A 24198-nucleotide genomic window follows, 5' to 3' on the forward strand; every position below is an offset into this window, starting at 1 on the left:
ATCTTTTTCCAGTTTTATTTCTCTGTCTACGCTTTGTCTTTAACATACTGAAGGAATACCATTACCAGAAAAGAAATTTCCTCTCTGCCGTTACTTGAGACTTACCATTTTTAAGCCATATGCGATGTTATCGGTTCAATAGATGCTACTGGTTTGAATTAAATTAAAATCTTGTACAGCATTAAAATTAGAGAACATTAAGAATATAATAGATTCTGCGTGAAATCAATATTCCAATCAGTTATATCATATGTAATACGGTTGAAGAAGTACAATTGAGTATTGAGTAATTGGATAAATACCTTATCTGTTATTTCATAAGTTTAGTTGCAATTTAAACCACTATTGTACTGAATCGATAACGTCGCATGCGATACGAAGATTGTATGGAACGTCGGGTAACCGCGGAAACGTGAGACACGAAAAAGCATTGAATGTCACATCCACGGTCGTACATGCAGATCTAACAACTCCCGTAATGGGAGTATGGTTCTTAGTGACCAGACAAATTGACCAATACCGTTCAGTCGCTAAAGAAGTAAAACGGCTTGATCTATTTGTTGCGATTTGCTGTACAGCGCGATCTTGTATCTGTAAGTTACAATACTACTGTATTATGTCGTTAAATCCACGCATATACGCTTGGTTGATAAGTAGGTTGCAATGCACCCGTCAAAGAATCCAGTGAAAAAGAGAAGCCGGTTTGAAGTGATAATTTTTTTAAAATAAAAGCTTATGATCACAACCGTGATTTACACCACTACGTGGACCATGTTGTAACAAATATTGCAAAATTATAATTGTAATACGTACAATTTTAATACAAATACCATAATCATTATTACTTCTACAATATATTTATTTATAATATTTGTAATATTTCAATTCAGTATGCCATGATCTTGTATTATTCCAAATTATAGGCCTAATAAAATTAAATATAGTAATAAACTATCTGTTTTTGTAGTGAAGTACCACATGAAATGCTGTGTATGTACTTTAAATAAGTTGTAAAAATGTGTGAACAGTAGTTTAGGTTAGTTTATGTTCTTTACCTTCAGTGTACGCAGTTGTTGTTTTCACCGCAAGATGGCGAAATCGTAACAAATAGAACGAGGCTCATTCTCTTTTTATTTGCGATTGGTAATAAATTATGAAATCTCGTTAATTCTACAAAATGCGAACAGTTGTTGGTTTATTAAAGATAGACATTTCTATCTTTTGCAAAATATTTTCCAATATATACACTGCCGTTTTTCTCAAATACTAAAATATTATTCGTAAATTACAATAAATGTAAAAACAATACTTTTTAAAAATTTTGAGGTTGGATTTTTTTTTTAAGAAGCTATATCGTAAAAATTAACTTGTGAAATGAAATGTGATACGTTAATTGTCATTACGAAAGATTCCAACGTTCATAACAGAGTTAAACAGACGATGACTGCGAATATTTTTCGTGTACCTATTCAAATTAGAAGGAAACAATACTACGCTAATAAGAAATACAATATCTCAACAAATCTGTTAAAAATTCCTGAATACTACGTCTGGGTTGAACTTGTCACGATGATTTATAAACAATACGCTACAATACGCAAGTGGCTGAATAACATTCGATTTGACAGTGATTGAAGATTTGTGAATAATGCAAAAGGATATCCACGAGATATTGTCCTCGCTTCAACGATCACCAAAGAATCGTTTTTGCATTACAAAATATCGTTTTTTGAGATTTCTTTGAATTCGTAAAGTTCGATGTTACGTGCTGAGCGTGTATGATAGAAGACACAAAGTATACTCATCTGTGATAGAAAGAAGACATGTTTTGGTATTTTACAATACTATATGTTGATATTTCCATCGGAGATTCTTCTATCAAACGTAAAATAACTATATAAATAAATAAATAATAATATATATAAATAATAAATGTAAATTTTTCTCGTTCATAAAAATATCTAAATTCAATGACATAATCTTGCCAGTATTCGTCCAAAAAATCAAACCGCGATCTATTCGATCTAGCAAGGACAATTCTTCTTTCCTTTCTTTTTTCCACAATGAATTTATTTTCACGATGAAACAAAGTTCAAACGTTAATTATCAATCTACAAAAACATCGACCTCGAATAATTAATGTTCAGCTTGGTGCTAGTATCGAGTTCTCCACAAATGCGATGTCAAGTGATAGACGTTCGGAACGATTTGTAATTGACGTATCTATCGAAGCGTTAATCATAGCGGAAGGATTCTCAATTGAGAACAAGCCGTTTTATATTCATCATAAGCTGCCCCGATCGTTTGAAAATGAAAACTGGTTTACCATCGTACCGGCTGACCTTGTCGTTCACCGCGAAACGTGTCAGTGCCATTGTTTCACAAGGTTCCGTTTTCTAACACCGAATTTCGTCGATACTCGTCTGACTGCGTGCCTTTCTTTACCCCATACAACAGTTATCGCTTATACCAGTGACTCTCAATCGATCGTACCACTGATGGTACAATCTATAGATGTCACGTTAGATACACATGCGGTTTTCGCATGTACGAACCAAACTCAACGATAATTTTACACAAAAGAAAGCAATCGACAAAAATCTGTTCAACTGAATCAAATATATCATTAGTCTGTCAGAATATGAAAAGACAAGTTAAAATCTTGTCTCAATGGTTTGATAGCGTCTTGAACTTAATAATTTCTTTATCTAGAGATTCGACAAACAATTCAGTGTTTCTGACATTGGAATCGCCAAGTTTGTTAAAATGGTACATCGCAGATTTTTCTCTTCTTTTCGCGATTATCAGAAATATAAAATTAACGTTCACTTTTATTTAAATCATATTCGTTTGAATTACGTTCGTCTAGGTATGTAATATATTCAGACATATATTTCACGGTGATAGTTCTAGTGTTAGAAAACAACTCAGTTAACAGGCTTAGGCATAGTATAACAGGCAAGACACTTAAGGCAAACTGACCAATTTCAATAATTTCTCCGCAAACTTTCGATGCTGTTACATTGCGTTATCTCCGGAACCGACCTTCCTTCTATTCAGCGATCGTGGACAAAATGGTTGGCCAGTGAAATGGAAAGTATTCCTGATCCATGGCTCTTTCTACGCCGGTAATAATCCTCGTGAGGAAAGTAAAAAGCGGTTACATAATGGGAATGAAAGAAGCCAATCTGAATCAGATGGGATTACAGTTTCCTCGACTCGATAAAATAGTCCATTTCGTCGTTCAGTAATCGTCTGTTTTTGTTCGGTTAACGAATACAATGAGATCGGCTTTCAGGACGTCGTGAAAAAATCGGAAATGATGGAAATGATGGCGCGACATTTTTTACGGTTCTTTATCCGAGAAAGTAAAATTTCCTATTTTATCATTTTTTGCTTCTTCGATTCTGCTGACTGAAAAGATATATTTTCCATTCTAGCTTTCTCAATTTGCACAATTATTCATAAACGAACTTTGGACTTTACTCGAAGTTTCAGCCATCTTTCTAGATATTAGTATCCTGCTCTCGATTGCGTAAACGTTCGTTTCCTTTCTAACAGAAACTCACAATAGGAATTCACAATATCGTTGAACAGCAATTTTTACTCTTTCAGCCGTGATTTAAAATTAGGCTGCCGTATCAAGGCAATGATCACATATTCTTTCCTTGCAGCCTCATTTTCTTTGTCACACGATAAACGACGTCACTGAACAACCTCCGATATAAAACAAGAATTAAAGAGTTTCTTATGCGTGTTAAATACCTTGATTTTTCACGCGGCGTAGCTCATAATTGTGCGTAGCAGAGGCAACAGCACGTTATTCATTATGAGATGTGATATTTTATTCGCTGTCAATAAAAACGTTTATCATACAGGCGACGATATTATTGTTAGACGATATTATTAGAAAAAATTCGTCTGGCTTGTATTATTTATTAATGGATAAATGTTTCTATACGATAAAAATGATATTATATGCAGAATGTGTATAGAATAAAAAATTCTTATTAGGATTGACGCAGACGTATGATGTCAAAGTAAGCAGTGGCATTTGCTTGCCTTTTTTTACAATCGAAGGTGCATTTTTATGTCTGTTTGAGATATATGAATAAGAACGAAAGAAATATATTTCATACGCGTAATGTTATTGAATGATTTTTATCTACACGATCTAACGATAGGATTTTACATAATATGCTTGTGATTGCAGCGCTAAAAACTCACTTCAACTTATGACGAACAACTTGATTAACAAGAAACGAAGTGTATTCGTTATAGATCGAGTTCATAGAAAAATTACGGACGACAGATAATAAATTTTTTGAATTATTTTCTATACGAGAACCAGCTGATCAACATCAGCGATTTTTACGTACACTGTTAAGCGATGTTCTTCAGTTTCGAAACAAGTATGAAATATGCCAATCCTGATAATTAGCACGTGTAAAGCTACGAATACAAGTAAAAACGATAGCGAACTGTGGAGTCGATAGGATTGATTGAATTTTCTAAAATAATTTAAGTACCAGCCCGACAAAAATATATTGTTTTACGCTTATTTTCGCGTGTAGAATCATCTGATCGGTTGTGCCACATTACACAGCATACCTCGTAGGCACAGAAGTGTCTCTTCTACTAACAGAAATAAAGACGACCTTAACTTCTCATCGACGTAAAATTTATTCTAAAGTGCTTGACATTGCAATTTGTAGTCGATTGAAAACTGGTCAACTCTTGTTCGAAACAGCTTTCGTCCGATTATGTCGGAAGTGCACTCCGTAAATTAAATTCTAGCGTGAATAAAATCAGCACGTGAAAGTTTAATTTGTATTGATTCCTGTTACGTTTTACTTCCTTAGATGAACAAATCGAACGTTAAATTTTCTATATCAACAAAAAAGCAAAAAATTCCAGAGAAAAGCTATCGAGCGTTATATCGAATAGCAAACACCGATATATTAAGAAATTCCTAATCACACGATCAAGATAGATGGATTATAAATCGAGTTTGACTCATCGGACAACGTTTCCGAGCAAACAGCAGCTGTTTCTTTCAAGGTCACACCAGTAATTCACATCGTCTGCAAGCACGTTAATCGCATTAGAGTCTTTCAATCGAACCATTTCCTTGGTAAACCATATAAAGCGAACCGACTGCACTCTTCATCCTCGTATTCTGCGTCTTTCGTGCGTCTCGTATTCTTTAGAATCAAAGTTCAAAGCGTATCGACCACCACGTTGCACGACGGAAATGCACGCGATCGTTGTATATCATTAAATCGTAAATCTTTATGCAACTGCATATTTTTGTGGAAAATTTTTAATAAAATCGAATTGGATTTGATCGGAAACATCGATACAACTGCGTATTCCACTCTTTCTTATAAAAAATGTCCTCTGATGCAGTATGATCGACATTTTTAATTAAATCAATTTGACTTGCGTCGTTCGTGATTTTTATTCACTATTGTGTGGCTGCACACGTGCTACATGTCGTAAGTAAGGAAACTAATTTGATACCGAGCCTCTTCCTGTGTTCCGACCATTTTTAATTAATTCAGCCCAACCATTCCATATTACAATTCCATATCCTAAAGTCAATGAATTAATCTAACAAGGATTACGTAAGAATCGTCGAGTTCTTTTCGAGGCAAACAAACAGATTTCACGAAATTGCCATTTTCCTGCACGCTGGAGTGTCTTCTTGCAGGTCAATCGTGCACGTCTGTCCATTGAACTAAAATTACTAAGACTCTTGCCATCGACAGTGTGAGAAATCGTGGATTTTGTCGTGCAATTGCCTACACGTACCGGCGTGATCGCGCCAGTATCATCGAGTTTTGCAATTTCGCGCATCGAGCGAAACTCATTAAGACGTTAAGAAACCAAGTCGAATGTTACACGAATGTTTCGATGCAATCAACGTAGAACATAGGTAAATTGCGCGTGTAGCAATCAGATTTCCGAGTCTCCTGCCGAAGGACAGCGAGCCGAGCACCCTGAATGGCGGTCTATTTAGTCCACCAAAAAGACTACGTTTGATGGTCATAAATCATATTTTAACCGCAGCTGCGACGCGAATATGGAAACAGGCGTCCGTTTGGCCCATTGAACGAAGTCAAGCTGTTAGTGGAAAGATTTGATCGTTCGTAGTTACGTCGTTACACGGTAGGATAAATCGTAAAAGAAAGAACAAGACGAAAGTGGTGCGATTTGCCAAGTCTGTCGGAACGTTCTTATTTTTCGTTCTTTCATGGCGATTAATATCGTTCGGAACGTCGATTTCAAACATCTCGATCGATCTGATGTTACTGTAACGCGTAAAATCGCGATTACAGAGACGAATTTACGCGAAACCTACGATCGCGAGGAGTGTCCACGGTAAAAAGATACATTTGATTGTGACATTAAAAATAAAGAAACGAATGTTCAATTACACTTGTAGCGGAGAATGACATTGAATGATAATTCTGAAGAATATTAACATTGAATCGGTGATTAAAAAGCGATTATAGCTGAATGAATAAAACTCGGACAATGTGAAAACATTCTCTGAGACCTATTAATGAAAAGCGCGGAACGCACCGTAAGACGAAGGAAAGGTCGTACGATCAATAATTCATTTCCATTGGCGATTTCGTATAACACGCAACGATTATCTACATCCGAGGTGCGACCGATTCAGTTCGTTCGTGAGAAACGATTTCGAGGAAGTAAAACAGGTCGACGTGGAAAAATTGTCCGTTTTTTTTGCTCTTGCAGGTTTTACGAGCCTACTGTTCCCGACAGTAGATGAAGGCTAACGCTTGTTAAATTCAACTCGTGCTTCTCGCTTTATCGTCGACCAAAAGACACCAAAAGGTGTCGTGCATTCTCGAAATATGTCGTTCGATTAAAAAAGATGTAAACAAAACAAAGGATGAATAATGGAAATTCGCAAGAGAGAAGATATTTATTACTTTTACGTTTCTACGATACTGCATTAATAATATCCACTATTTTTATATTTCTGCGCGTTATTAATAGTTATTAATGTTATTGATAGTGATTTACAAAGCGACGATCTCGCCGATTTTAAGGTCATTGAAATACGTAGTCAAGATCAATATTCGGGGCAACTTTTCCTTACACGTACCGCTCCACTTTAATTTCCGAGATATACAGGGTGGTTGGTAATTGGTGATACAAGCGGAAAGGGGGTGATTCTACGCGAAAAAAGAAGTCGAAAATATAGAATACAAATTTTTCGTTCGAGGCTTTGTTTTCGAGAAAATCGACTTTGAATTTTCGCTGGGTACGCGTGCATTTTATCACGTCTCGTTATAACGGATCTCACTGTAGATCGTTGTCTCGATGGAAAAATTAAAAAAAAAATTTTTTTTATTCTATATTTTCGACTTCTTTTTTCACGTAGAATCACCCCCTTTCCGCTTGCACCACCAGTTACCAACCACCCTGTATTATCAAAAATATATCCCGTACAAGTGTTTTTCTACTATATCGTACTTTGTCTCTGACAAAAGATGCTTCACAATACACACAAAGTTCTAATATCGTTTGCCTATCGTTTGGCGTTCGCATTTCTACTTAGCCGAATCAAAATTAATCGATTGACTCGTCTTTTACTAAATTGGTGTTGATTTAAGCTGGATTAAATTGCGGCTGAGACAACGAAACCAGATTTATGATAACATACCACAGTTATTGAACATCGAATATATTTATAACCATTCGTGTCAAGCTTCGTAGCGTATTATCGTTATTAAACAATGCCAGAGATGTGTGATATGTATTGTAGAATATTTCGGACCAACAACATACCCGTTGTAACTAACAATATGCCATACATTACTACTCGTTTGAAGATCGATGTAACCGCTTATTTTCCGTTAAAAATTCTCGCTGATGGCTTATTTTCCGAGAAATACAACGAAACCAGATTTATGATAACATACCACAATTATTGAACATCGAATATATTTATAACCATTCGTGTCAAGCTTCGTAGCGTATTATCGTTATTAAACAATGCCAGAGATGTGTGATATGTATTGTAGAATATTTCGGACCAACAACATACCCGTTGTAACTAACAATATGCCATACATTACTACTAGTTTGAAGATCGATGTAACCGCTTATTTTCCGTTAAAAATTCTCACTGATGGTTTATTTTCCGAGAAATTTGTCCCGTGCATAATCTACGAACGCTCGATTGATAGAGCCACTATTTTGTATAAATTTACAAAACTTTTTTCTGTGTCTGTTGAAAGGTTACAGTAATTACCAAGCTATGCCGGGTATTACCGTATATTATGTAGATTATTTTGGCAATAAAACACTTTTTTCGAAAATGAACAGATACGTACCATACGTGGTATATAGTATCGAATATATTTCTGCTACTATTTTGGAAACCAAGGACGAGCGTCGGTTATTTGTGCAGGGAGCAGTTGTACAGCATGTTGTCCCTGAATGTATCTCGACGTCAGAAGAACCGATGAAGTCATCCGCTTTGTAAATAATTAGCATAGTATTGACTTTATTGTTCTTCGACAAATGGCAAATATTAAAATGGCATGGGTATAAAAATGCTACATTTTCCTTTTCCTAAATCGACAGATTCGTCGAACAACGGTGTTGTAACTACGTAAAATGATTGAGATGCGTAGCGTGAATAGAAAGGAATCTCATAACTCGAGTTCCGAGCCCGCGAGCGTGAATATCAAATTTCGACGGTATTCAAACGAAACATTGGAATTTGCGCTCATGAATCTTGTTTTCGTTGAGGTAATGTCACCTTGGTATTTCTTGAGAATAGCTGTAATTGCGCTGTCTAGAAGACACCAATGTAACCTTCGGTCGAGTTCAAACTGACACTGGGAACCTAGCATCTTTATTTGCTCATGAATAATAATATGGAAATGTCGTAAATGATTGCAGCGAACAGAAAAGAGTTTTATCTTACATGAACATCAACTTTTAGCGAATGGGAAACGTTTATAACTATAATTAAATCCTCTAAGTTGTTCGAAACTTATAATACCAATCTCGGTCTCCTCGCGACGAACGATAGGATTGTCAAAGTTTTAAGAAAGCGCGAAGCTAAAACGAGAAATCGAAGATTAAAGAAATTCTTTAGTGATAAAACGAAATCGACTGATTCAACCTGCTGTAGCATTAATTTTGCCAAAAGTGTCTAACGTAACAGTTTTTATACCGGTAGAAAGGAAGGAATTTAAAACGTGGTTCTTAATGGCTTTCACTTTGTTTCTGCAAGTATGTTGAATGTTGATATTAATGAGCATTGGGCTGTCTAATAAGAGGCACAATTTGTGCCTGCTACGAAACATATATGTATATAATTACAAATGATTGTGTTATCATAGAGTAATTAGCTTATTCGGTGCAGGCAAATAAAAATCTGACATGATATGTAAATACCTTGGAGAATTGCAGTGAATATTAACATTCTCACGCTATGACTCACGTTCCCTGATTCATCCAATTCACTGTAACGTGTAACATCGTAGGAAAATCTGAAAGATTTCGAAAGAAACTTTCGAAACAAGTTTAGTGCTATATTTAGTAGCTGCGCGTTTCTATTAGCAAAAAGAAATAAAATTTTTAGTGAGGACTCGAGCCGTTTATTACGTATAAAGTTTAAATCTTTAAGACGAAGTTTCGAGACTTCAACCAAACACGTATGAATGTAACGTGCGAATATCTGTAACGTTGAGATTGTGAATAAATTATTAAATGTTAAAAAAAAAAAAGAAAAATAACGATATGTAGACTGTGAAACGAATCTCCATCCAGATTTTCATATTCGTAAAAATTTATATTTACATTAATAACCACAGTTTAGCAATACTCGTAGAATAAGTAGAATGAAACACTACAAAATTCCTACTGAACGTTTAAATTCAAACGACCTGATCGTAGAAACTTAAAAAACTGATGTCAAATCAAATTAAATAATGTCTTGGCACTGGTGAAATGAATTTAGGTTGCTCGAATTCATGTAACCCGACTGACTCAAACGAGTTTTAAGAAACTGAAAAGAAACAGAAAGCTGCAAGTTTGCTAATAATTGGTAAATAGTTGGTAAATCGTTGGCCTGATTTCTATTCGAATTTCACTCAGCTTGTCCCAAGCGCTCGGAGTTTCCTTCGCAATGAAATTTCATTTTCGCGAATTCGTGTTCGAACAAGGACGCACGAAAATCTTGTTGAGCTTCTCGGTGATTTGGACGCCTGTATAGAACAGCTCGATGCACGTGCAATTACTATTTACACAATCGACGTTCTGACACATACACACGCACACTTCGTCGAAAGTAAATAATTCGCGAATTATGTATCGTGGCAATCTTTCGCGATTATGCAAGTTATCGTTACTTTGTTATGGTACGTGTGCGGAAAATGTATGAACCACTTCGATTTCACCGAGTTTTCCAAGGTTCGGTACGAGAATTTTGCAAACCTCGCTATACTGTTACTGGAACATAAATCTTATTCTACTTTGCATCTTATTATAAAGGATGTATGTATCTGAATATAAAATTTGGGACCTTTGGATCGAAATATTCCACGATTCTAGTATTGCAATCAGTACGTTGATTGTAGGTAATTAAGAGATAAGTTTAAACTATAATCTTCTGTTTCTTAGTTTGATATGGAAACATTTTATAGAATTATAGCTTCTTTCTAGAAGGAGCAATTTTTCTTTCAGAAAAACAGCCTCTTGAAAAATTTCTCCTACAAAGATTCTAACATTAGAGATCGAACAGAGAATAACATAATAAACTTGCATTGCTACCACAACATCGATAAGGTGATTTTATCGAATACTTTATCTTAACCGGCAACATAAAATACCAGTCTCTTACAATTGAACACAAACCTACAGAACCTTGAGACACTTCGAGAAAGCGATACAACTTCAACCGTTAAAACTACAAACAGCTAAAACCTCTTCAGGGAAGCTCAACGATGAATGCCTGGCAGCGCGAAGAACACACCTGAATCTTAAGATTCGAGTCGTGAGCGCAGAAATTCGGAGTCTCGGAATCCTGAACCATGAGCAAATACTAAACACTGAACTCTGAAGTGCACTGAACTCCGAAGTGCATCGAACTCTGATTGTTGGATTTCAAGCTTTGACTTCTGCACTTTGCACTTTGAACTTGGAATTTGCCAGACTTTGAACTAATCTAAGATTACTTCCAAGACTAATCCTGCGCTCTTGGAATTTTAATGTCTGAAATCTGCTCCCTCGACTCTAAACTCTGAATGCCGCATTTCGGAATCGAAATCAGGAGACCTGAAGCCTATAGCCTGAAGACTGTAGCCTGAAGATTAAACGCGTCGTTAAGATCGCAAAAAAGTGTAGCTGTGGATAAAAACACGGCCAGGCAAAGACGGTGGTTCGTTTCTAAGAAAATTCTTCAACCCGCGAATACGTGGTTGGACGCGTGCATTTGTAATAATCCGGGACCCGCGATTTCCCCCCACTGCAAACTGGTCTGGCCGCTGCCACCGCTCCGATGTGTTGCACAAGCATTTGATTCTCCGCTCTGTAGCCAACCAAGTTAGTCCTCAGTGGCACTGCAGCCAGGCCACTCTTCCATCGCGTTACCTGTTTCCTGGTTGCCATTTCTCGACCGGCAACCACTTGCGCGATTCAAAACTCCTGCGACCAATTTGCAAGGAATTTTCGAGCAAGAAGTGACAGTAAGGAAAATCGTGGTTAGTTCGAGAGTCTTTCTTATTTTGTGCGGAGAAACGCTGGGTGAAGGGGAAACCAAGCTTCCGGGAGCATCGTTGGCACTGGGGAAGCAGCAGAATGTTCTAACGAGAAAAACAATCTATCTGCCTTGTTCCAGCTGATATCTATTTTAATATTGAAAGTGATTGAAAGATATCGTCGCAAGTCAGTGGTGACATTTACTGGATACGGAAATTTTCGAACACGATGGAGTTGCCAATGAACGATCGAACCGTGCGATGCAATTGAGTCGAGATATCGGTACGGTGCTCGTTGTTCGCTGTTGAGGAAGCTGCTATTCGTCGTTGCCGGAGTACGCGTCACAGGTTAGTGGTTGCCTGTGAGACGAACGTATGAGAAGGAAGAGCAGGGAAAGGTGATTTGATCACAGATTACAGGTGCCGGATCACTCGAGCTATAATAGATATTATATCGTTATAAATCGTCGATATCATTTAGGATAGTTTCGATGATGATATCAACTATTGAAAGTCAAGTGGATGTTTTATTTAAAATTGTATTCAAAGCGTGACAAGTAACGGAAGGAAGTCTTTTAACAAGCACGCGTTCGCGTTTGCTAGGATTGTATAATGTGAGAATGTAAAGTGGAGAAATTATATCAAGTTTCGCTTGTGAAATTTCATGCAAAGATAATTTGATTCGTATAAAAAATATTAATCCCGTGTACTCCGCGTTGACGTTGCTTTGACGATTTACGTGTAATTCGTTAAGAATGAGAACTAACGAGCTGTTAATCGCGATCATTTATTTATTAGCTGTTAATTAAACGATAATCGCATTGTTCATATCGAATATCATATTTTCTTTACGCAAAGAGATGGAAATCGCATTTAAAACTTTCGACCAGAATTCACAACTGATGTACATACAGCTGACGAAAACTTGAAGCCTTTAGCTTTTCTTTTCTTCTTTTAGTTTACAGTTCTTTATTTCAATCTTTACAAAAGCGTATGCCGAAATTTATGCTTTTGTTTATAGATTGCAGCAAACATTACACAATTACATTCTGTATTATTCCGTGATATGCACAATAAATGATTAATGAAAGCATACGCATATTACTAAAATTAACAGTAACGATGTAATTGAAACTGTCGAAACATAATTATGCTCGTTACTCTAACACAAAAGATGAAACGACAATAACAGTTTAAAGCTCATTAAGGAGAACAATTTTCTAGCCCATAGAAAAACAATTTAAAGGGAGTAAAATGAAATAGAAAGTCTTTGCAAGCATAATCAGAACAGAATCGTACAATTATAATTAACGTAACTCTATTGCGTCAAAAATAAAAAAGATATCTGTATATCGTAACGCGTGAATTTCAGAGTAGCGGAAAAATTTCCGAGTAGACTAATCCAGTCACATCAACTTTGAAAATGTCTTCCTTAAAATTTCGAATACATTACGAGCAAAAGAGAATATGAACACGCGGGATGATATCATTGTTGATACATGTCATGTGTAGTAAGGATGACAATTACCATAATATTGACATTATGTTAATGTTACATGTTAGTACAAAGGTGATGTGGTACTAAAAACCTAAATGATAATGGAACCTGAGAATTTCCAAAGGAAATATTAAGTTTCGAATGTAATAATCGATCCGAATTCCTGCAAATTTGATACTAAAAAACATCAGCAAAATTGTAACCTTCAGTAGAGCTAAAACAAGGAGTACAATATGACGAAATCATCAGAGAACATAATGTTTCATAACTGTTCTTAATACACATTTGGTTTCACGACAATTTAGATTGCAATCAGTCTCGGTTTAATTAAGCCTCGTAATTTAAATTGCATCAAATAATCTAGTGGCGTACGTAGATAGCGTTAATGTAACACTATAGAAATTACGAACAAACACGATCGTAAATTGAACATTTAAGAGAGATTAGAGTAGAAATGAAAAAAATATAGTACATCATTCCAAGTATTTCTTATTTAATCTGTTAAGCAAATAAATTATTATGGAATAGTACAATACGTTCGAAAACACGTATACAATTTTAGAGGTAAATTCAATATGCAAAAATAAGAAACAATAGACTCTACATAGATGTTCTGAAATTTCTAAAATATTTATTTCATTTGTATATTTCATTGATGTTGAATTCTATTGTCTCATCTATTGTCTTTTTAAATTCAATAATTAGGATTTCGATAGGATTTCGATAAACTTTCTCATATAATCAGAGAATCTGTTCGGACATTTTATTGCATACAGAAAATAGTAAAATCCTTTTCTATTTATCTTACGAGTTTTAATAAATTGAAATTCTCTTAACAATTACTTCGTCACTAGTCGAAATGATTTCATTTTCATTATTTCAAATTATCATTTTAATGCAAGCTATCTGTAATTATATGTTATTAAACTTACGTATTTAACTTCGTCGTAATTTTTGCGTCGGTCGATCGAGTTCTTGGAAAACTTAAGATCGTTTACGCACGCACGTTCTGCGTGAAGGTCGTTTTCACTGTCGAATGATATTCAATTACGCGAATTAGCCATTTTTGTCTAGAAATAGACCGGAAGAAGATTACAATCTGTACGAAATTTCAATTATCATTCCACTCGTTCTTTTAATCATTTTTGACAAACACATATTATACGAAGTATAATGTAGTGGCAGATACATGTTAAACGAAATAGTAAAAAATTGTTAATTTTTCCTGATAATTATTTATTCATAATTTGACAAGTACCTCTTGTTAAGAAATCCGGAATTTATTCTACCAACAGTAACATAAATTCTATCGCAGGACTAGAATAAAAAAGCCAAAGAATGGAATTTTTTCATTTTCCCAAAATTTTCCACATATTCGTGGCATTAAAATATTTCACTGTCTTCCACGATGAGTATTTCTTCAGATATCTCTGTTTCAACATATTGAGAAAGATGCGCTTATCCAAAGTTACGTCTAATCACTTTCCATTTCTTTGGACCTTCGCGTGGACAGCTCTTCTTCAATGAACTTGCACGTCTACTATGAACTCGAGGATATTTACCAATCTGCTTGACGCTTGTCTCTTTTTCCATGTCCGGTTGTTTACATGTTCGCAATATGCAGCCAAACACGTCCTTGTTCGTTTTCCATGAAATATGAAAAGTTACTTCCTCAAGCTTTTGTCGAATGATTAATCGTCGGTCTTGTATTTTACGATTTTCCAACTCTCTTTACACGAAGAAAGGTTCTCAACCGTGAACGAATGTAAGAAGGATAAAATCCTAATTATAAATACTATTGCGCAACGCATTATTGCATAAGTTACAAAAACTGTAGCTCACATGTAAACGTATTTCAAGAGCTATGCATATAGGATATTTCGTTAAAAGAGAAATGTGCGATTTCACAAAAAAGAAAGACACCGCCACATGTCAAACTTAATCAACACGATCTATCTACTTCGCAGATTTATGCTTTTAAAAATTCTAATGTAGTATCAATGTAATTTATAGCTTAACGAAGTAAGACTTGCAGAAACCATTATACTACGTGTTTATCACAATATTATGTAGAAATATTTTCATAGAATTGGCCAGCTTTGACGACTCGACAAATCACAGAAACTGAATATAAAGTAATCGATTTCTCAGATGATGAATCGAACGTATTATAACAGAAGAAATAATATATCGTAGGGCAAAGAGGAAGACACTCAGCTCGTTCCTTTACTGGAAGAGTGAACATTTAAAAATTTCCAAATTCTTGGCATAAGGAAGGCTATAAGTTAACGATCAAATACGATGGAAGATACGATATAGTGTGATAAAAGTAGTAGCCCTTTCCCGCGAATGATTTTATACGTAATCTTTCATTTCGTGCAACTGTTTTTTCATCGACGAAATATCATACGTTTAAATCGAACAAAGTTGCGTCATATTTGTTAATACCAGGTAACTTTATCGAGGTCGGTCTGAATGAATTTCACGGTGATCGAGTTTCTCCGTCGTAGCTTCTTGTAATTTCTGGCCAAGCGTATCCGGCAAATCTTCCAGGCGAAAATACGATGATTAGGCGGAATTGGCCGATTTCGCAAGCCGTGTTACGTTGTACTGTCAATCAGAATTTTGGTTGCACAGAAAAGAAGAGGGAAACGAACCAAGCGTCGCTCCACGTAGAGCCACGATGCAAATAGGTTAATAGACAATTTAGGGGAATCGTTCGAAAGAACCTGCGTAGAAAGGTCGTGACGATAGCCGAGGCAATGGAGAATCCTTCGTACACAATCGACGCGGTCTTTCGTTTCGTGATTCGAGAGTGATGCAACGCGTGTAACAAACTCACTCTCACTTAACTCCGGCTGGTCCAGCCAACCGAAGAAAGTTCAATCGGGCTTTCGTTCCCGCGCGTTTTCTTCGATTTTGTCGATGGCCGCGTCTCGATGTCCTCGAACGTTCGCCCGATCCGATATACGTGTCTCTTTCTTTCCTTTTCTTCGCGCCTTTTACCGCCTTTCTTTCTCCTTTTCGACAACCATCGCGTTGTGCAATTTCGGTTCCGAGAACCGTTGTCGTTCGACTGACCGTTGTCCAGTCGAACAGATCTTTTCAGGGACGCGACACGATTTTAGAACGATCCAAGCTGAGCTAACAGGACAGAAGATGAACGCGAGTCAGTTTGTTAATTTCCTACGGATTTTGGTTTCGAATAATTTGGTAAAATAAAATTTGCCTGTACAAAGTTACATTTTTGAGAACATGTGTTTCGGTAACTTCGTTGCGTATACCGATGACTCACTAGGATATGTAAATACTTGCTAAAAAAATCTTTTGGCAGTATATTGCGCGTGATATATTGTGATTTTTTATCAGTGCTGTCACATAAATTCTCTTGTCGAATTTCCATACGAGGTATTATCTTCTTATTAGGTATTTCCATACGAGGTATTATCCACTTGCACGATACTTTCATCTCCACTTTCACGATAGTGGAATTGATACAAACCAATACGAAATTTATTACTTATATAAATATTAATTATAGAAACTTTTCGATTTCGTAGACTCCCATTTCTTCGCGACGATCACGTTGAGATTTGGTTAACAGGACAGTTGAAGGCATCAGCGGCGGTCGTAGGTGTAGTAAATGACAGCCGAATTCTTCATGGAGTTTATCGAGAATTTACTGTTCGAAACGATTGGTAGACAATGATGTTACTTCGCAAACATCGCATCTTATATTCTTTATAACGGAGGAAAAAAGTAAAAATGATTTATTTAAAAAAAAAATTATTTAGATTAAAATGAAAGTTAAATCATATTATTTCTCGTGGAATTCTTGAAAATGGTCAATACATAATGGTACATCGCAAATATGGCATTTAAAGACCGTTTCTCTTCGAGTACGTTTAGATAAGCGTGCAACGCGTCGCTTTAGTTTACGTTATAAAATTAGAATATTCTTTAAATTTGAATTTGTTAAATTTAATTAAGATTGGCGGTACTTAAAAAAAAGTAAGACTTGTTTAGAAAATAATATATGCGAGATGTTGACAAACGGGTCAAACGTGATCTCTCACATCTGAAGAATACTTGGCGACTGAAATAAAAAGCAGTGGCAACGTGCGTAATAATACGCGCTTGGTGATAGAAGAAAGTCGTCCGATTGCGTAATAATCCGTTCTTGGTGATAGAAGACAGTTGCAGCACACGGATTAATCCGCACTTGGATGCAAATGGGTTAACGATCTCCACGATAAGCGAAAAAGATGTTTTTCAGTGTTGACTTCGTTGAACAATTTACGTATCGATTTAAAAAATCTGACGATCGTATACGAAATTGTCGATTTTTGATATCTGAAATTATTTTTTAGGAAAAATGAGTTGGAATAAAATAGATTGAACAATTTTCTTGATGAAAGATAGAGATACATTTACGACATCTTTCTAGCGATATAGTTGTCACTATCATACTATATTTATCGTGTAATATCCTTCGTATTGAGTGATATTGTCGCTATAGTCATCTGTCCATCCGACTGAAATCAACGCCGTAGATATTGACAATAAGTGGCACGATTTTACTAAATTTCAGTATCGATGAATTTGTTACGTTAATTTGAAAAATTATACATTTTTCTCTGGTAATTTCCACGTCACTTGAATCATGCGATATTGTTAAAATCTTGCCTGGTGATTCACAGGTAGAAAAAGAGAATGCTAATTTTCGTTACGCGTCTTTTAATCCATTGTGAAAATTTTGTTACGTTTCTAACGCTCCTAGTTGCGACACTAATGACTCGAATAGATTATGTTTAGAGGCGTTTGGAACAGGTTGCTCTGTACAAACATGGCAGTGCACGTGATACAGAAACAGGTGAAGCTAGATGTAACTGTAATTAATCACTTTTACCTGTTGTTGCCTCTTACTCAGCTGTTATTTCAACTAGGAAACAGCTAAAACCTCCTTAAACTTGTCGATATAATTCCATTAATCATGCGAAATAATTTAGTCGTAGTATACTCGCTGTGTAATATCGATCCTCGTCATTTTCTAGCATAACTATAGTGCGAGATACGTACTGCTGAAGAAACGTATTGGAAAAAACGCTGAAAGTGAATAACAAATTAAAAGTACAAATGTACACGCAAATATTTCTTTCCCGTTGAAGTACTTCTTTCCTTGTTTGTTAACGTTATGTATTTAAAACAGTATACATTATTGAAATTAATAGCTCGAATCAGACGTGTTTTCAAATAAAAGGAATATCAATTTTGCGACGAAGAATCATCATTCCATATAATCTGTACCAACACCGTTATCGATAAATCGCATCAGTAGTTTGCGCGCGCTTTAAAACTTCTCTGACATACTATTTTCAATTGCAATCGATTGCTCTTAAAAATAACAGTGGTTGGAAATTTTTGGTCAATAGCATGCAGTGTCGAATCATTTTCATAGTGGCTGCAGCAAAATACGGTAGATTTTAAGCATTCCTTTTAGTCAGCCAACGATCAGAACGTAAACGTATGGTGCGTGAAATGGTTCATCGATTATGAATCACTTTCACGGAAATACTAACTATTTCCTCTGTCGTAGAAATGGAGGACACCAGCAGTCCGTCAGGCACGCTGCCCGCTTCCTTGGAACTGAAAACTCGAAGACCTCCGCTTCAAACGCAATCCTCAATTCTGGATACGAAAAAGAGGCAAGCGGTGTACGTGAGGAGAGCCTACAAAAAGTATGGCTCCAAGAGTAACCCGAATATTATTTTGGATGGGCTGAATATGACCGTGCCGAAAGGCACCATGTAAGTTTCCTGATTAACTCTTTCTTCTACGACTAACGTTGCCACAGCCAAAATTCATATGCAAATCTACCATTTCTCTTCTTATTTTGATTTACATCTCTTTTCTTTTCCACGAGTTAGCGGAACAAGGTGAATGATCTCGCGAATTGATCGACAGAAACAGTAACATTTTTATCGAACGAAAGACGATTTCACCTTATATTTAATTTTCCCATATGTAAAATTCAACGCTAAGTGAATTAACTCTACGCCACTCGAGTATTAATTCTGGCTGTCCCGGTCATAACTGCGCATATGGTAAAATATCAGAATATAAAGGTGTGTCTAGCGCTGTGGGGCATTTGATAATATTAGACAAATCAGTGACGTTGAATTTCCTTCTTCCTTATGTTCGCGATGACTGAAGGAAAATACTGAATTAGTTGGTTTAGTCGATTGAGGCGTGATGAGGTAATTCACAATTGAGACAATATAGGAGAGGCTCGAGTCTCGTCTCTTTATATATTTGCTGAACTTTTTCACGAAACTTTAGTGATTGCTTTGTTGGAAACTTGGAAGAGGAAATAGTAGATCGGCGAAGATGTGCTAATATTTGATCATGAAATATCGTTGTTAAGGAATGTACGAAGTACTGCCCTTTGATCGTTCTCGTCCGAGACATACAATTTAATCGTGTTCTTTTTTACTACAAATCAAAATAATATTTAAAACATTCTGTACAAACAACGTTTACGTATAACAAAATTGCAGCCAGATATTTTCTTGTCTTTCTGAATAATGAGACAATTATTTATGCAGATAACAAGGTTGTTATCGCGTGACCATTAAAACAAAGTGTAAGACATTAAGATATTGTGGATATATCTTACATAGAAAAATGATCGTCAATTACGGAAATCACAAGGAAGTTGACTTTCTACGTCACAATAATTGTAATTTACTTTGTTTTTTCATATGACACTGCCATTATACCTAATGACACGATATAAAAATCCCGTAGCTAATCTTGTAATAGCATAAATCGAAAACAATGCAAATAGCTTTGGACAATGAGATAACAATTATCATATGAACTACGCGTGATACACGAAAACGAAGATATATTATTTATTCAATAGCATGGTAGAAAATTGATAAATATATTACGTCTGATAAAAAAATTCGTACATATTTCTTTCGCAATATTCGTTAAGTGGCTATCGCTAAACGACGGATTTTTATGAGAAACTTCAAGATACAGGATGCACGTAATATGCAAATATATATGAAATATATGGTTAATAAATAATAAACGATGAAATCAGGGAATCTCCACAAATATCCAGTCTGCCTATTTGTCAGCATTTAAACATTTCGAAATATTTATTACATATGTACAATATACAATCACAAGCTATGATAGATCACTTGTTACACAAAAAAAGAAATTAATATTCAATTAGTAACGATAAAAATGACATAACAATTATATTCGTTTTCAGATACGGTCTGCTCGGTGCAAGCGGTTGCGGAAAGACCACATTGCTCTCTTGCATCGTGGGTCGAAAGCGTCTGAATTCCGGTGAGATCTGGGTACTCGGTGGTCGACCAGGCTCCAAAGGATCAGGTGTTCCTGGTCCACGAGTGGGTTATATGCCGCAAGAAATCGCATTGTACGGCGAATTCTCTATAAAGGAAACGTTCATATACTTCGGTTGGTGCGCTGGTATGACCACGGAGCAAGTACAGCAGAAGCTAGAGTTTCTTATAAAGGCATGATTCGATCATTTCAATCGAAATAATATTAATACCGTGTAATGACGTAGATATTTAAGACGAGTAAAAAGAGAGAGGAAAAAAAATCCGGATGATTATAAGACAAATATGACGTTGCTCAGTTTTTGTCCAGGACGACTAATTGATTCGCTGTAACACGCTTGTTTACGTAATACGATGATCAAGTATAACCGTTTAACCGTTTAATGCAAATAAATGATTAGTGCATATATTATTTCCATATACTCCGTATTTTATTAGTTGAACTTTTTAGAAAATTGATGATTTACGGTTCTCGTAATATTCTAAAATATTCAAAAGTTTGGCACGCCAGACTCACAAAAAGCTTAACCCACCGCTTTATAATTGCAAATATTATTTTTAACAAATGCCTCTTTCTAAAAATTAAAGAAATAAGAAAATCGTATTTTCGTTGAAAATTAAGACACATCGCAAATAACTTTTCCGACACGAGAAAAAATATTTTACGCGAGTTGTTTGAACAGTTTTTGCAGCTGCCAACAGCAAAGCGTTTCGTGAAGAATTTGTCAGGTGGTCAGCAGAGACGAGTCTCTTTCGCCGCGACTCTTCTGGCTGATCCAGAGGTGATGATCCTGGACGAACCCACAGTGGGCGTAGATCCTGTTTTACGACAGAATATTTGGGACCATCTTGTCGATCTGACGAAGAACAGCAATAAAACCATTATAATCACCACGCACTATATCGAAGAAACTAGACAGGCTGGTATCATTGGTTTGATGAGGAGTGGTAGGCTATTGGCTGAAGAATCACCGACGAGACTAATGGAGATGCACAACATGGACACCCTGGAGGATGTATTTTTAAAGCTGAGCAGAAAGCAAAATATGGGTCTTCGAAGGAGAAGCAGTATCCTCAGCAGTGTTACTGGTGTTCCTCCTGAAGGTGTACGTTTTTATATTTGTTTGTTAACTCCGTCCTTTAGTCTTTTTATCAATTCTTTGTGAATCCTGGTTTGTACCTTTTTCTAGCTTCGTTTCGAGTAATACATTATTTTTTTTTATCAAATTTTGAAAAATGAATTTCTCGTAAATTATTAATGAGTTTCTTTTAAGCGAATGTTCCGGCAGTTTTTCTATATACTTTCTAGAATGGATATTTTATATACGTTTATGTTCTCTTTTAGCACGTAGATGACGAAATGAGCGGTGAATTTGGCGACAACGTCAGTGTTTCTAGTCGAAGGAAAAGCATCGTCATCGATCATCTCAATGTACGTTCTAAATTCTTGTCTCGGTGATTAAGTATTATATATCGTTTCTTATTTAACATTAAATAGCATTATTGTAATACAGGTGTCAGATTTGCCACCAGAAGATGAGTGTCACGGAACGTCTAGGATGGTCAATCCGATGCACATGAAGGCTCTTATATGGAAGAACTTCCTGTGGATGTGGCGAAATGTAGGGTAAGTAAAAGTGAAATTGTAACTAAATTAACACGTTACATAAAATAGCATTCCTTCTCGAAATTTAGAAACTTACAAAGTTTGAGAGAAAAAGGGGAAGTTGCTAATCAAAAAGCGAAAAGAATGAAATAAAATTTAAATATACTTTATGTTTGTTCTCTTCAGCATGATTATGTTTATCATCGGTCTGCCAGTCGTTCAAATCCTTCTGTTCTGTATCTCCATCGGTAAAGATCCGGAAGGCCTGAAACTGGCAATAGTGAATCACGAATTAAACAGCAGCAACGTGGCACATTGTACGTCGTCAGAAGGCTGTAATTGGACTTTGTTAAGTTGTCGATTTTTAGAACAATTAGATAAAAGAGAGGTGGACATTGTACTATATGACACCGAAGACGCTGCTAGAGATGCTGTTCAAAGTGGCGATGCTTGGGGTGCCATAATGTTTCCCTCGAATTACACGGATTCCTTGGAAGCGAGAATAAAGTATGGAAAAGATGCCGACGATTGGGATATAGACTACTCTAACATAGAAATCGTCATGGATATGTCTAGTGAGTTTACCATTAGAATTTTCAAATAATTTCCAGAATTTTGTCTCATCAGTTTTTTTAAATCTATGAGTCTAAAAGATATAATCAAATAAGCGGTTATTTATGAAGTTTCATAAAAGAGAGAGAATTTTTTTTTCTCTCTTAGATCAGCAAATTGGGTATCTCCTTCAAAGAAAGATTTATAATTCGTTTGAAGCATTTGCTGAGGAAACGACAATGGCTTGCAATTACAGCGAGAAACTATCAACTATACCGATTGATGTAAGTTGATAATTTAAAAAAGAAATGGCAAGAAATAGTAAGAATTTATAACAACATACGTTTCTCGATTTGCAGTTTAGACAACCAATATATGGTCCTACGGATCCAAATTTCACCGACTTTGCAGCACCAGGTGTTATTTTAACGTGAGTGTTTATGATTAAATATTTTCTATTTGATTAATATCATCTTGAAAACTTTATATTTCCTTAACTTTATTTATTCAATGAAAATTTTCATATTACAGAATAATCTTTTTCTTGTCGGTTGCATTGACTTCCGGCTCCATGTTGTTAGAAAGAAACGAAGGTCTTCTCGAAAGAAGTTTAGTTTCTGGTAAATAAGAAACTATTAAGTATACACATAAAAATAACCAGACTAAAAATTATAGATGATTTTTCTATCGACAGGTCTCACTGGAACGGAAATTCTTTTCGCACAAGTTATAACTCAATTCACGATAATGGCAGGCCAAACGATAATGGTTCTAATAGTTTCGTTCGCAATATTTGATATCACGTGTGAAGGTAATATCGGTTTGATCGGCCTACTGACTATCCTCACTGGATTGTGTGGAATGTGTTTAGGTATGAATCATTTTAATAATCGTAATAACTATTATTACTATTCATTTAATCAACTAAACTTAATCTTTAGGATTCGTTATTGCATGTTGCTCTGCAAGCGAAAGAACCGCGACTTACCTTGCGATGGGTGCTTTTCTACCCATTGTGATGTTATGTGGAATAATCTGGCCTGTCGAGGGAATGCATAAACTATTAAAAATTATTAGTTATACGATGCCTCTAACAATGAGCACAGAATCAATGAGAGCCATGCTAGCTAGGGGATGGTCAATGTCGCGCTCTACGGTTTACAATGGTTTCATCGCTACGCTTTGTTGGATATGCGTGCTTATGACTATATCGATATTATTGCTCAAATTCAAGAAAGGATAAGGATTTCTAATTAAGTTATAGATCGAACATTATACTGGATATTGTATGAGTGAATATATCTTATAGTGCAAGATTTACTGTATAAAATATACAGCATTTGATGATTGGTTGGATGATACAAGAGGAATATAAATAAAAGATACATTGAGGGTACATACTTCTTG

The 24198-nt window shown here is 35.8% G+C and overlaps 1 protein-coding gene across 2 annotated transcripts; it reads left to right on the forward strand.

Moving 5' to 3' along the window:
* The first annotated feature begins 11572 nt into the window (after positions 1 to 11572).
* LOC117157216 (ABC transporter G family member 23) lies at positions 11573 to 24187 on the forward strand. 2 transcript variants are annotated; one of them, XM_033335085.2, is made up of 13 exons: positions 11573 to 11753; positions 11891 to 12098; positions 18845 to 19055; positions 20537 to 20807; positions 21317 to 21739; positions 21979 to 22065; positions 22148 to 22260; positions 22426 to 22814; positions 22960 to 23075; positions 23151 to 23221; positions 23323 to 23411; positions 23486 to 23662; positions 23733 to 24187. In XM_033335085.2, the coding sequence occupies exons 3-13, from the start codon at positions 18847 to 18849 to the stop codon at positions 24032 to 24034; spliced, it is 2247 nt and encodes a 748-aa protein (XP_033190976.1). In that variant the 5' UTR covers positions 11573 to 11753; positions 11891 to 12098; positions 18845 to 18846; the 3' UTR covers positions 24035 to 24187. The 2 variants fall into 2 exon arrangements, with proteins under 2 accessions (XP_033190976.1, XP_033190975.1); XM_033335084.2 differs by having other exon boundaries at positions 11573 to 12098.
* Positions 24188 to 24198: the final 11 nt, after the last annotated feature.

The sequence above is a fragment of the Bombus vancouverensis genome, chromosome 15 (genome assembly GCF_051014615.1).
Source record: "Bombus vancouverensis nearcticus chromosome 15, iyBomVanc1_principal, whole genome shotgun sequence".
NCBI classification, from domain to species: Eukaryota; Metazoa; Arthropoda; class Insecta; order Hymenoptera; family Apidae; genus Bombus; species Bombus vancouverensis.

Bases quoted from the DNA above. Each gene is read 5' to 3' on its own strand.
- LOC117157216 (XM_033335084.2), top strand. From the start codon at position 18,847: ATGGAGGACACCAGCAGTCCGTCAGGCACGCTGCCCGCTTCCTTGGAA. The intron at 19,056-20,536 runs GTAAGTTTCCTG...ATTCGTTTTCAG, and splicing joins ACCGTGCCGAAAGGCACCAT to ATACGGTCTGCTCGGTGCAA. The intron at 21,740-21,978 runs GTACGTTTTTAT...GTTCTCTTTTAG, and splicing joins CTGGTGTTCCTCCTGAAGGT to CACGTAGATGACGAAATGAG.